Source organism: Cupressus sempervirens, chromosome 8 (genome assembly GCF_028749045.1).
Source record: "Cupressus sempervirens isolate cs-2001-9-10 chromosome 8, ASM2874904v1, whole genome shotgun sequence".
NCBI lineage: Eukaryota > Viridiplantae > Streptophyta > Pinopsida > Cupressales > Cupressaceae > Cupressus > Cupressus sempervirens.
The window spans coordinates 169,166,283-169,181,100 of record NC_143125.1 but is presented as its reverse complement, the minus strand read 5'-3'; the positions used below and the strand labels follow the sequence as shown (position 1 = coordinate 169,181,100).

Genomic DNA, 14,818 nt, shown 5'->3' with positions numbered 1-14,818 from the left:
TGGTTTTCCATCTTGTCACTAATTTTTCCACTCCAACTATGATTTTCTTCTCATAAACTTTACCCATATGTTTTTCTATGGTGCCAATTTTTAGTTGCAACATCTTTTCCTTATTACTTATCCTTGTGCATATTGTACATTTTCATTCTACTAGAGGCTCACCTTATTTTGGATTGTATATAAGGTCAATGAGTGGATACTTTGAGGCCCATTCTATTTGAAAATCTCTAATTGATAGATCCCAATGCCAATCTATTTTAGATTTCACACCAGTTTTTGCATTGTATTTCCTTTTTCCCTTCCCTAGTCGTGCACCATCACCATCTTTGGAATTATCATCTCAGTATATTATATTATTTTGGCTACTTTGGGTATTGACTTGCACACTTGGCTACTCTAGTTATTTACCTGAGTGTCTTCTTCAAGTTCATCACAATCAGATATATCACCAACTTTCTCAATATGTGCTAGTGGAACTAGTAGTGGCAATGGTTGGGAATCTTGTAAATGCACTTGTCATAATGTAGCTTCTTGATTTTGGCCACCAAAATATGATGCCAAGGTTCTGTGAGTGCACTTGGCTGGCCTTTCTTGACTTACACAAAATGTAGGAATCTTACCCTTGTTCATGTTCAACATCTCTCAAGAAATATAGATTGCCATAAAATTCAAGCTATTCAAAATGTGACAGTCAACTATAGTCTATTACATATATATATTTATCTAAATAGTATTCATTGGTTGTATGAACTACACTATAAAATATAGATGTCTTGTGTCTCCTTGGTTACTACATGACTCGGTGGTAGTAGTTGTTAGGATTAACCTTAGACAGAAATAATAGTTACATGCAAATATAACCAATATCAAAAAATAGTAGATCGTGCAAAAGAGAACACAAGACACCAAGATCTAACATGGTTCACCCAATGCGTGGGCTACATCCACCAACAACAAGTTCAATATTCTTATGACCTAGTGAGTGCAACATGATTGCAATCCATAATCCCTTACAACTCAATACCGTCGCAAGAACCAATTTTCACATCACACATTATGAAAATCTCTAACACTAAGCCTTTTTATAAAGGCTTTTTGTTACTTAAAAAATTAGGGTTAGGATAATAGAAAAATAGTAGCCAACACCTTTTACAATATAAGGTCATTTTTGGCTTCGAGGGTGCTGCCCCTAAAAACCCCCATAGGGGTATTTCCCCTTGGACCCATCCTATACTGCGATAGGGAGAACACCTAGGGCACTGCCCCTTGACCCCATCTTAGGGGCACTACCCCCCAACCCCCATAGAAATAATCTAGAGGGTAACCATATTGAATAAACCTCTAAGTCTGATTAGGCTCCACATCACAACAATCTCCCACTTGGAGACTGATCATACTCCACAATAATAACCTCCACTTGGAGACTGGTCATAGCACTAGTAAACCTATAACTCCCACTAAAATATTAAACCACCCTGGACTTTGTTGTTCTTTTAGTCCATTCAGTCTAGAAGACCAACCGAAGTTGAAGAGGAATTTAGCTTATTTCTTGTTACTACCTTTGTAAACATATCTATTGGATTTTTATTTGTATGTATCTTCTCCATCTTTAACTGTCCATCATCAAAAACTAACCAAATGAAATGGTACTACAACTGTATGTATTTTGTCTTTGAATGCAGAGCTAAATTCTTTGCAAGATGAATGGCACTCTAGCTATTTGTGAACAAATAATTATCCCTTTGTGGGTGTTCCAATTTTTCCATGAAGAACTAAATCCATATCATCTCCTTGGCTACCTCTACAGCAGCAACATACTCTGCCTCTGTAGTAGATAAAGCATTAACCTTTTGTAACCTAGAAACCTAGCTCATGGCTACCCAACCAATAGTAAATATATAACTTGTACCATTCTACCTAGTATCAATATCCCCTACCAAATCTGAGTCAACATAGCCCTGTAAATTAGTAGTAGAGCCCCCAAAGTGCAAAAACTTATTGGATGTTCCTCTCAAATATCTGAGAATCCATTTAATTGCATTCCAATGCTTAGTTCCTGAATGACTCATATACCTGCTAACAACTCCCACTACATGTGTAATATCTGACCTAGTACATACCATAGCATACATTAAGCTTCCTACAGCTAAAGCATAGGGTACCTTAGACATCTTGTCCTCCTCTTCTTGTGTCCTTGGACACATCTCCTTAGTCAACTTCAAATGACTAAGTAAAGGTGTGCTAACAACTTTAGCATTCTCCATAGAGAAACGTTGCAACACCTTCTCAATATAATCAGCCTAAGATAATGCCAATTTTTTGTTCTACCTATCTCTTCAAATCTTTGTACCAAGGTTTTATTTTGCTATGCCCAAATCCTTTACAGCAAATGCATGTGCTAACTGGCATTTCATCCCCTTAATAGGATCCATGTTAGACCCAACTACAAGCATATCATCAACATATAAACAAAAAATAATGTAGTTGTCATCATCCAACCTCTTAAAATAAACACAATGATCTGAATGATACCTACTCTATCCATGCACATGCATGAACCTATCAAATTTTAGATACCATTGTTGAGGTGCTTGTTTCAAGCCATATAAACTTTTCTTCAATCTGCACACTAAGTTCTGCTTACCTTTGACTTCAAATCCCTGTGGTTGTGCCATATATATCTCTTCATCCAAATCACCATGAAGGAAAGCTATTTTGACATCAAGCTACTCTAAATACAAATCTTCAGTAGCCACAATACTTAAAATAGTGCGAATAGAAGTCATGTAAACAACAGGAGAGAATATCTCATCAAAATCAATTACTTTTTTCTGTGCAAATCCTTTTATAACTAACTTGGCTTAAAATCATTTCTTACCTCCATCCTCTTCTTTTAACCTGTAAACCCATTTATTTTGTAAAACCTTTTTACCTGTAGGCAACTTGCATAAATCCCATGTCTAATTTTTTAGTAAAGAGTCCATTTCATCTTTCATTGCAGACTCCCACTGAATCTTAGTATCCACCTGCACAACTTCATCATAGCATTTAGGTTCACAAGCATCAGTAAGTAAAATAGAATACAAGGAGACAATCTTTTTGGTGATCTACATATCCTTATTGACTATCTAACATTTACTAGGGTATGTGGTATTTGTTGTTGCAATTTTTGCAGATCACGAGGAACTGTTGGAACATCAGCTTTTGGAGTATCATCCAACACTACATTATCATTTTATTTTTTTTCATGCTGCTGCAACAGATCTTTGTACAACACTTTCTTAGTGAATATGACATCCCCGCTTCTTAAAATTTTATGATTTTTAAAATCTCAAAGCCTATAACCAAATTCATTAATGTCGTATCCAACAAATACACATTTCTTTGACTTAGCTTCCAACTTGGTTCTATTTTCAGAATCTATATGAGAAAATGCTTACCAGTCCAGGCTTCCTTTGGAATAGCACAACCCAAAGGATTAGAGGGACCTCTATTAATCAAATATACAATAGTATTGATAGTCTTTTCCCACATATTTAAGGGAAACCCTACATGCAACCTCATGCTTCTTGCATGCTCCATTATAGTCCTGTTCATGCATTCAACCACTCCATTTTCTTGTGGAATCCTTGGAAATTTTTTTTGTCTATGAATACCATTAGCAGAGAAATAATCTTTAAATTCATGACTACAATACTCACTACCATTATCAAATCTGAGATATTTTAATTTCTTTTCAGTCTTATTTTCAACCAAGCATGTCCATTTCTTAAAAGTTTGAAATACTTCAAATTTTTGTCTAAGTAAATAAACCCATACTTTTCTAGTTGCATCATCAATAAATGTAACATAATAATGAGAGCCACCAAGGGAAGATACCTGAGTCGGTCCTCATACATTTGTATGCCCAAGCTCTAATCTCTCACTTCTCTTTTCCTTCCCAATCTTCACAAAACTCACTCTATTTTGTTTTTCATACACACAAATTTCATAAAAATCCATATTAACACATTTCAGACTCAATAAAACTTTCTTTGAATGAAGTACTTTCATACCTTTCTCACTCATGCGCCCAAGTCTCTTGTGCCATAGCGTTGTATTAGAATCTATAGAAGCTATTTGTTCTCCTTGCTCAACTACAACAACTGTTCCTGAACATTCATTTTTCTCTAAAACAATCAAAGTAGAAGGAACAATATAACCTGTACAAAGATATGAGGTTCCTACTTTCACACTTTTTGCTACTACAAGGGAACCTTTTGAAACCTTCCAATTTTCATCATTAAAAGTAACTACGTAACCCTCATTATCGAGTTGCACTGTTGAAATTAGATTCCTACTCATCCTTGGAACATGTCTTACCTCATACAGTAGCCAATGATTGCCATTCTACAACTTAATCTTAACTTTTCTCTTTCCAACAATTTGACAAGGTTCATTATCCTCCAAATAAACAAGCTCAAAATCCCCTTGGACATAATCAATGAAACCTCTATGAGGTGTAGCATGAAATGAAGCACCAGAATCTAAAACCCATGAATCATCAACACTTTCTAAAGATAGAAGCAAACCATCCTCTTTGGATTTGTTACTTACCACATTTGCCTCCTTGTTCACTTCTAGTTTATCTCCTTCATTGTTCTTTCGAATCCAACAATCTTTCTTCTTATGCCCTATTTTACCACAGTACCAGCAATCTCTCGATCCTCTAGATTGAGACCTCTTCCCCTTTGACTTTCCTCTTGATTTCTCACAATTTTTGAAATTATTTCCTCTCTTAGTCGTTTTGCCTTTGCTTTGTGCATTCAAAGCACTTCTTGATGTAGATCCACTTGAGGATTTCCTACGAGTTTCCTCAATCAAAATCCCACCGATCACATCATCAAAATTTAGGGTATTAGATCCAGAAATGAAATTGCTCACAACCATTACCAAGCCATTCCAGCCTTTAGGCAAAGAACAAAAAATCAAGAGAGCCCTAATTTCTTCATCAAAATTAATACCCACAGAAGATAACTAACTAGTAACAGTATTAAACTCATTTAAATGATCTGCAATAGATCCAACTTCTACCATTTTTATATTAAATAAATGCTTCATGAGAAATACCTTATTTGAAGTAGGGGGCCTTTCATACAATTTTGCTAGGGTTTTCATCAACTCTTCCATCGTCTTCACTTTTGTAATGTTAAATGTCACTAATGGTGCCAAGCATAATCGAATGCTTCCAAGTACCTTTCTGTCTAAAATCTCCTAGTCCTCATCTGACATAGTTCCTTGTTTCTTGGATTTTCCTTCCAATGACTTCCATAAATCCTTCTAATAAAGATAGTCTTCCATTTGCATCTTCCATAACTAAAATTTCTTCCCATTAAACTTCTCCACCTTTAGCTTACCCTTGTCTGCCATTGCTCCCACTCAACTGGCTGTGATACCACTTGTTAGGATTAACCTCAGACAAAAATAACAATTACATGGAAATATAACCAATATCAAAAAATAGTAGATTTCACATAAGAGAACAAAAGGCACCAAGATTTAACGTGGTTCACCCAATCCCTGGGTATGTCCACCAACAATAAGTCCAATATTATTATGATCCAGTGATTACAACCTAATTGCAATCCATAATCCATTACAGCTCAATACCGCCACAAGAACCAATTTTTGCATCAAACATTATGAAAATCCCTAACCCTAAACCTTTTTATACAAGCTTTTTGCCACTTACAAAGTTAGGGTTAGAATAATAGAAATATAGTAGCCAATGCCTTTTACAATATAAGGTCATTTTTGGCTTTGTGGGGATCGTTGTCCCTCAATCCTACCCTGTACTACAATAAGGAGCACACTTGGGGTGCTGTCTCAAGACCCTACAGGGGCACTACCCCCAAACCCCCATAGAAATAATCTAGAGGGAAACCATGTTGAATAAACGTTTGAGTCTGATTAGGCTCCACATCACAACACTAGTCATTGGTCCAAGTTGATAAGTTGATAATTGACCACTAATAGTCTAACTTGTATCTACTAAATATAAGAATGAACTAAAATTACAGAGAACAAACAGATAGGGATCTGAGTTACTCACCTTTGGCTAAAATGCATTTGTTGCACTTGCAAGTTGCCCAACAATGATCTCGATAGTATGAGAAATTGAGACTTTTCTACTAATTGGAATTGAAACAACCTATTGATTGGAATTGAGACAACCTATTGATCTATGAATGTATTTATACCACTCTTTTTTGGTGAAATCTGTAAGAATATTATAACGCATGCCAAATATTTGGCGAAGTTTGCGTAAGAAAAACCCATATTCTATAATTCCCAAGGCTAATATGATTCATCCATTATATGACCATGCATAATATAGTTGGTGAAATTAAATTTGTGTGGACACACATCCATATATTTAGGGGGTGAATGCCATCCCTCACCTAAAACATTTTTTAAAACTAAGGGCGAATTGAGGCCCGCATCCAAAAAGTTCCACTCAGGAAATCATAGGTGAATGTGTTTAATTTTTCGTGTGCCAAAAATATTTTTGATTGGCTATTTCGTTTTGAAATGAGATCTGATGACATAAATCCTCTGGTGATGGGCCCAAGGGTTTGACTTATACTTGGTAAAATTAGGGTGACATGCCAACCCACATATGTGTAAATTTTTTCCAAACCAACGTTAGTTGATGGGCAACATTCGCCAAATGACAAATATTTCCCACTAAAGTGAACCTTGCTTGTGTAGGAGATATGAGCACTATCATCAATTCTTCATCTTTTAGATTTAGAATGACAAGAAAGTGTGTAAAATATAAAATAATCAGCATAAACAAATTGATGGAGAACTGGAAATCAACTCAAAAGTATAGAATTAAAATTGAGATGCATTGAGGAAACTACAACTGAAATTTGAGCATTAAAATGTTTGATTATGGAGATCGGTTCTCTAGTCCTACAAGTGCCTTCATTAATTGAGACTTTAAATCCTACACTATGAGGGTTTGTAGCTTACTTCCTTTAACATTCACCCAAAAACCATCATACTATGCAGCTAATTGGATAAACCCCAATGCTTTTGCAATTTAAATGGAAATGTGTCATCTTAGTCTACTTTGAGAAATTTTATCACTTTTAATAGTTGCATCTATAACTTGCGCATATGCACACACCCCCGCCGAGAGAGAGAGAGAGAGAGCATGTTGTGATGTATGGGTTTGCCTAAGTGAAACCATGTGATTTTTCCACCCTCACTAATGTTGGATGAAAGAGAACTTACCCTTGGTAGGGTAGAGGTTGAAGACCTTAATGCTTGAATTGACAAATGATATGTTTAATATATAAGACTACTTTCCTTGAAGCCTCTTATAATGTTTCTTGATATGTGTTAAGTGCATGCATTCATAATGGAGGAGCACAAAACTTGGTCATGATTGTTGAACTTGCATGCTTGACTTTAGATTTCTCCTCAATTTTCTTGAAGATTATTGATTGAATGCTCAATTACTCTTGAGAAGAATGTGATTGCTATGAGATAGATGTTCAATGAGGGCACAAGTTTATTTAGACACATCTTACACATTTTTGGGCTCATATTTTGATGAAGGCCCAAATTAGAGACCACTTTCCTACTTCTTAAAATCTTAATCATAATAATTTTAAAATTGGGTTCAAAATAGCTATACGATGGTGCTAGGCGCCATAGTGCATGAAGTCTATGGTGCTAGGCAATAGTCTAGGAAGTCTATGGTGCTAGGCACAATAGTTTTAATGTTTTGGGTTGAAATAAGGGTAATTGAAAAAAAAAATTTATACTGAGCTTTTGGGAATTGTCATGAGTTATGCACAGTCAAGTATGAGTTAAGCATAGTCAAGTATGAGTTAAAGACATGCGTCACAACCACCAAAATCAACCATTAATAATGTGAAAATGTAGAAAGATACAATTCAGAATATTTACACATCCAAAATATAAAATAAAACCATTGAAAACTCTACAAATACCTCCCATATAAGTGAAAGGAAGTTATTTTGGAAAAAAAAACTCTTAATGCCCTTAATAATATACCCATACAAACTTTATACTTTCTAATATTTAAAGGAAAGAAATTCAGACAGATAAATGGATAGGGTTTAAACTTTTTCCTTCCCACATCTTATTAATGTAGTGATGAAAGTTGTCTACTACAGGAGTAATGTACATGTTCCCAAGTCCATTTCCATTTTCAATACCATCATTTGCTACCGAAAAAATATAAAATAAAATTATAATCTATCGTTAAAGAACTTTTTATCTCTCTTAATTAAATGAAAATCGAGAAACTCCAAACATGATCATTATCTACAGAGTTTTGTCCGAGTCTGCCATTGATCATAAGAAGCTTTCAAGCACCATCACTTACAACTCAATAAAACAAAACGCCATTTGGCTCGACAACCTACACATGGAAACCAGCGCATCCAGATGGTCTCTGCAAACCTTAACATATGTCGATCAATACAAGTGTCTGAGCAATTCCCCATGCATATAAACATACAAGCACCACCGTTTTTATACCAATTCGTTCCTTAGATTTTCATAAAGAGTTGTTTGTTACAGCAATTTTGGTAGTTTTCTAGCTAAAATTCTAAGGAAAAAGTGATCTTTGGCAACCATGGCTGGTAGACAAGAAAAGTTTCCTCCACAAAAGCAAGATGAACAGCCAGGCAAAGAGCATATGATGGAACCAAGACCAAGAGCTACTAGACCATCCTATAAGCCTGCTGACAAACTAAGGGTATTACCCATTTCAAATTCATAGTGTTTTCTTTTCATAATGTGTTTGTTGTGTGAGTAAATTAGGTCTTTTTTTGTAGGGCAAAGTTGCCTTGGTGACTGGAGGAGACTCGGGCATAGGAAGAGCAGTGTGCTACCACTTTGCTTTGGAGGGAGCAAGTGTTGCATTTACTTATTTGCCAATGCATGAAGATAAGGATGCCTCAGATACAATCAACATGCTCAGAGAAGTTAAGACTTCTCATGCCAAAGAACCCATTAAAGTCCCTGTTGATTTGGGATTTGATGAGAATTGCAAGAAGGTGAATTTTATGGTACCATTTTTGTTTCTTGAGGAAAACATATTGTAGTTAATATGGTACCACATTTGTTGATTTGGGATTTGATGAGAGTTGCAAGAAGGTGAAATACATGGTACCATTTTTGTTGCTTGAGGAAAACAAGTTGTAGTTAATATTGTACCACATTTGTTTTTGAGGAAAATAGAATGTATGTTGATTTGTGATTTGATGAGAATTGCAAGAAGGTGAATTTGTGGTAGAAATTGTAGTTAATATGGTACCACACATTTTGCTTTTGAGGAAAATGAATTGTAGTCTTTTGTGGGCATTGCAGACAATAGATCAAGTAATGCAAGCATTTGGGTGCATTGATATTCTGGTGAACAATGCGGCAGAGCAACACCCAGTGCCTAACATTGAAGATTTGCAGCCAGAGCAGCTAGAGCGTGTCTTTAGAACAAATATATTTTCTATGTTCTATTTGGTTCGGTATGAATATGCTTTATGGTCCATTGTATCTTGATTTACCTGTTATGTTTCATGTGGCTTTATTCTTTTTATTTATTTAATAGCTGATCCTTAATCTTGTGTGTTTCAGTCATGCACTGAAGCATATGAAAGAGGGAAGCAGCATTATCAACACCACTTCTGTGAATGCATACAAAGGCAATGCTACACTTTTGGATTACACATCAACAAAGGGAGCCATTGTTGCATTTACAAGAGGGCTGTCTCTACAACTTGTCAACAGGGGAATTCGTGTTAATGGTATCTATCACAAACCTTGATCTTATATCATTTCTAGCACCCACAACACAATTGTCTAGGCTTTGATATTGCCTCCATTAAACCACAAATCCCAAAAGCTCAATGGTATTAATCACAAACCTTGATCATATATCATTTATAGCACTCACAACTCAATTATATAGGTTTTGATGTTGCCTCCATTATTGCACAAAATACAAAAGCTTAATGGTATCAATCACACCCACAACACAATTATCTAGGTTTTGGTGTTGCTTCCATTAAACCACAAAACCCAAAAGCTTAATGATATCAATCACAAACCTTTGATCATATATCATTTCTAGCATCCACAACACAATTATCTAGGCTTTATTAAATCACAAATCCCAGAAGCTTTAAGGTATCAATCACAAACCTCAGCAGCATGGGCATACATCATTTGAAACATCCACACCAATGATCATGCATCATTTATAACACCCACAACACAATTATCCAAGTTTTGATGTTGCCCCCAGGTTTTGATGTTGCCCCCATTGAACCACAAATCCCAAAGCTTTCATAAACATGTTTTTCATTGCCAATAATATAGCATGCTACAGCTTGTTTCTATGGCTGACCAAATTCAAAGCATAATATATTTTTTGCTGTAATATTTATCAAAATTGCCAATAATATAGCATGCTACAGCTTGTCTCTATGGCTGACCACATTCAAAACATAACATATGTTTTTGCAGTAATATTTATCAGGTTTTAATGGGTGTGTTTATTTTAGTGTGTCCATACACATATCTCTACAGCTTGATCATTCATTATTTGCAACACCCACAACACAATTATCTATTTTTAATGATGCCTTAATTAAACCACAAATCCCAAAATCTTTGTTATAAATCTTTTTCACAGCACCATCAAAATTGCCAGTAATTTAGTATGCTATACAGCTTGTCTCCAGAGCCATATGTTAAACCATTTAATATGTTTTGCAGAAATGTTTATCCAGTTTTAAGGTGTCTGACTGTGTTTTTTTGGCTTTTTTTATAATTTTACAAAGGTGGGACAAGGTAAGATAAAATGATACTTTAGTCTCATATTATCTCTCTGCAATTCAAATTATTTTTCGAAGGGAGTGGTGGATTAAAACTATTTCCAAATTGTTTCTTCAAAGGAAGAAATGGATTGTGACAATATTATATTAATGTTGCAGGAGTGGCACCAGGGCCAATATGGACTCCATTAATACCAGCCTCAGTAACTGATGAGCAGAGTACTGAGGGTTTTGGAGAGCAAGTGCCAATGGGCAGAGCCGGACAGCCTGATGAAGTGGCTCCTTCCTATGTTTTCCTTGCATCTGAAGACTCCTCCTATTTCACTGGCCAAGTGCTTCATCCCAATGGTACTTTTTTTATCTTTACATACCACTGGTCTCTTTTTCTTAATTCCTATTTTTATAGTAAATGCATTAGTTGGTACTCTGACCTATCAAAATATTTTTCTTATCTATGACCATAATGTTCTTGTGGTTTCAGGTGGAGCTATTGTGAATGCATGAGTTTTTACTCTGACCTAACAAAGTATATCAGAAAAGCTTCATTCTATGGTATAATAGGTCAACCATTTTGTATGAATTTCAGCTGAACATTCATACTCTTGTATAGAGACTTCAATAATTTTCTAATGAAGCAGATGTTTTCAATCTGCTAGAAGGTTAGATACTCTTTTTTTGCTACCAAAACATATATGTTATGACCAAAAAAAATGATGCATATGTAAATATATCAGTCTCTTCTTTTTGTCATAAGAATGATTTACACATAAAGATGGCAATCTCCCTGATATCAACTGTTCCGTTTATTAAAAAATAGATTTTGATCATGATATCTCTGTTTTGTACATGTCCAATCTCTGTCCCGAGAACATTATGTTTTTTCATAAATGTAAAACATAGCCATGGTTGAATCTTTCAGTACCTTTCTTTTGTTGATATTGCATGTATATGACCTGACACATGCAAAGTTTGTCCATACGTCTATACATGATTACAGGTGTACTTTTCTGCTGTAGCTTACTTTGTATTTTTCTACCATCTTCACACTATTACAAAATCAAAGTTCTTAATTTTCCTAGATAACATTTGTAATTGGCATGACAGCATTTTTCACAAATATCCTTCTAATCAGAGAATCTTTTTAAATGACCTCGTAACTTTTTTACACATGAATTGTACTCGCAAGCTACGGCAATTATATACTTCGCGAGACATTCATGCCTACATTGGATTTGAATAGTTGACTGAAGCTCGTAATAACAATTGCAAAAGAAGCAACCAACTTTGTCCTCCTCAACTAAAATAGCTAAAACTCAAGAGATATCTCCCTAAATAAGAATGAAATCCTTCTCCTTATGACATCAGTGATGTCATTATAAATCGGTAGCAAAATTAATATATAGAAAAAATAAGAATATCAACTTACCATAGATAAAATAATAAAATTTGACCTTATGTTATGATTTACCTTATATAACATAGATATTAATATAATATATTCGGATCGAGTTTTGATGAATCGAAAGAATCCATTAGATCCTCGTCTCAATCTTGTCTCCGTGTTAATCTATGATCTTACGATCTTGTCTCAGTGTCGATGGATTTGATTTTTACTTGCAATGGTATTATACAATCTTGATCTTGGTTCTCTCACAATGGTAATTTACAGTCTTATCTCACTGTGGATGGATTGGATTTGATTTGAACCTCCAATACAATCTTGTCTCACTGTGGGTGGATTGGATTACAATCTTGTCTCACTGTGGGTGGATTGGATTTGATTTGAAATTCCAATGATATTATATTGGATTTGATTTTTACTTGCAATGTATTATACAATTTTACAATCTTTTATACAATTTTACAATCTTGTGGATTTGAAATTCCAATGATATTAATGATATTATATTGGATTTGATTTTTACTTGCAATCTTGTGGATGTATTATACAATTTTACAATCTTGTGAATTGTGTGAATTGTGGATGCATTGGATCTTGTGGATTGTGGATGGATTGGATTTTTATTTCCAATGGTATTACTTCTAATGGATTAGATTGGATTTTTATTTCCAATGGTATTATAAAGTTTTCCAATCCATCAAGTTTTCCAATCTTGTGGATGGATTGGATTGGATTTTTATTTCTAATAGTATTATATTGGATTTGATTTTTACTTGCAATAGTATTATACAATATTGTCATGCAATGGTATTGTATTTCCAATGTTATTATAAAGTATTATACAATCTTCCAATCTTGTGGATGGATTGGATTGGATTTTTATTTCTAATAGTATTATATTGGATTTGATTTTTACTTGCAATGGTATTATACAATACTAGATTTGATTTTTACATGCAATAGTATTATACAATCTTGTCAATGGTATTATGTGTATGATGGTCCATCTTATACACAATGATTTGATTTTTACATGCAATAGTATTATACAATCTTGTCAATGGTATTATGTGTATGATGGTCTATCTTATACACAATGATTTGATTTTTACTTACGATGGTATTATACAATCATGTTTCATACGATAGTATTATACAATCTTGTTAGACACAATGGTATTATACAATCTTGTTTCATCTTATACACAATGGCATTATACAATCTTGTTTCAGTGAACAATGGGCCATCCATATAGACACAATGGCATGGAACAACTAGAATCTTGTTTCAGTGCATGATGGGCCATCCATATAGACACAATGGAATGGAACAACTGGTGATATGGAACAACTATGATTATTTGGGAACAAATAGACACATTGGAATGGTCCATATAGACAATGGAATGGAACAACTAGTGATATGGTACAACTATGATTATTTGGGAACAAATAAACTTTTATCTAAAAACATTGATCTTTACTGGTACTGGTTGGTAAACTTTGATCTTTACTTGTAACAATCGGTTTGCTTATAATTGTAAGTAATCAAAGTTTTATAAGCTTATAATTTTAAACAACTATCAATCATCAACTAATGTTTGATCAACTATCAATCATCAATCTTTATTTGTAAGAGTTAGTTTACTTATAATAATAAGTAATCAGAGCTTTATAAGCTTATAATTTTAAACAACTATAAGCTTATAATTTAAAACAACTATCAATTATTGATGCTTAGCTTATGATTTTAAACAATTGTTAGTCATCAATTAATGGTTGATCGGCTTTGTTTTATAAAAGCTTAAAATTTTAATTTTAATGTTTAGTATTTGGTCGGCTTTATATTTATCATCAATAAAATTTTAATGTTTAGTATTTAGTCGACTTTATATTTTTCATCAATGTTTTAGTAGTTTTATAAGCTTCATAATTCTCGACAACTATAGAACATTTAATTCAATTAATGGTTGATCGGCTTTGTTTTATAAAAGCTTAAAAATTTAATTTTAATGTTTAGTATTTAGTCGGCTTTATATTTATCATCAATGTTTTAGTAGTTTTATAAGCCTCATAATTCTCGACAACTATAGAACATTTAATTCTAGGGAGAACTATCAATCATAAAAAATGGCCTTTAATTCTTGTTATAAGCTTCATAATTCTCGACAACTATAGAACATTTAATTCTAGGGAGAACTATCAATCATAAAAAATGGCCTTTAATTCTTGTTAGTCATAAAATTGGCTTTCTTTTTAGGAAAATCATTAGAAACATGATGACTTGGGAAAGTGGATTTGAGAGCTGTTTCAAGGAGGTCAAATGTTGAACATGTGAACTTGAGAAATCAATTTGGAGGCTTGTGCATCGAGGATGTGGTGAGCTTGTCTTTTAGTGGATGTCAAGAATGGTTCCTTGGGCAGTTGAAGGTGGAAGATAAAATTTGGGGTGTTGTCAGTAGATGAAAAAAAGTGGCTAAGTAGAGAAAAAACATTTGGGTGCAGTTCTCAAGGTGTCATTTAGTGTGGCTAGCTTAGAGCTTAGTTGAAGTGAGAC

General features: G+C 34.1%; 1 protein-coding gene across 1 annotated transcript; it reads left to right on the top strand.

Annotated features, from left to right (window-relative positions):
* Window positions 1-8,305: 8,305 nt before the first annotated feature.
* Window positions 8,306-11,691, top strand: LOC149542089 (glucose and ribitol dehydrogenase-like). The gene is made up of 6 exons (XM_089796158.1): window positions 8,306-8,779; window positions 8,859-9,080; window positions 9,394-9,548; window positions 9,658-9,827; window positions 11,019-11,207; window positions 11,341-11,691. The coding sequence occupies exons 1-6, from the start codon at window positions 8,657-8,659 to the stop codon at window positions 11,361-11,363; spliced, it is 882 nt and encodes a 293-aa protein (XP_089652284.1). The 5' UTR covers window positions 8,306-8,656; the 3' UTR covers window positions 11,364-11,691.
* The last annotated feature ends 3,127 nt before the right edge of the window (window positions 11,692-14,818 follow it).

What these genes read in the sequence shown, in the direction of transcription:
- LOC149542089 (XM_089796158.1), top strand. Translation starts at nt 8,657, where the DNA reads ATGGCTGGTAGACAAGAAAAGTTTCCTCCACAAAAGCAAGATGAACAG. An exon ending in TTGATGAGAATTGCAAGAAG is followed by an intron (nt 9,081 to 9,393) that starts GTGAATTTTATG and finishes TGGGCATTGCAG; the next exon opens with ACAATAGATCAAGTAATGCA. An exon ending in CCAAGTGCTTCATCCCAATG is followed by an intron (nt 11,208 to 11,340) that starts GTACTTTTTTTA and finishes TTGTGGTTTCAG; the next exon opens with GTGGAGCTATTGTGAATGCA.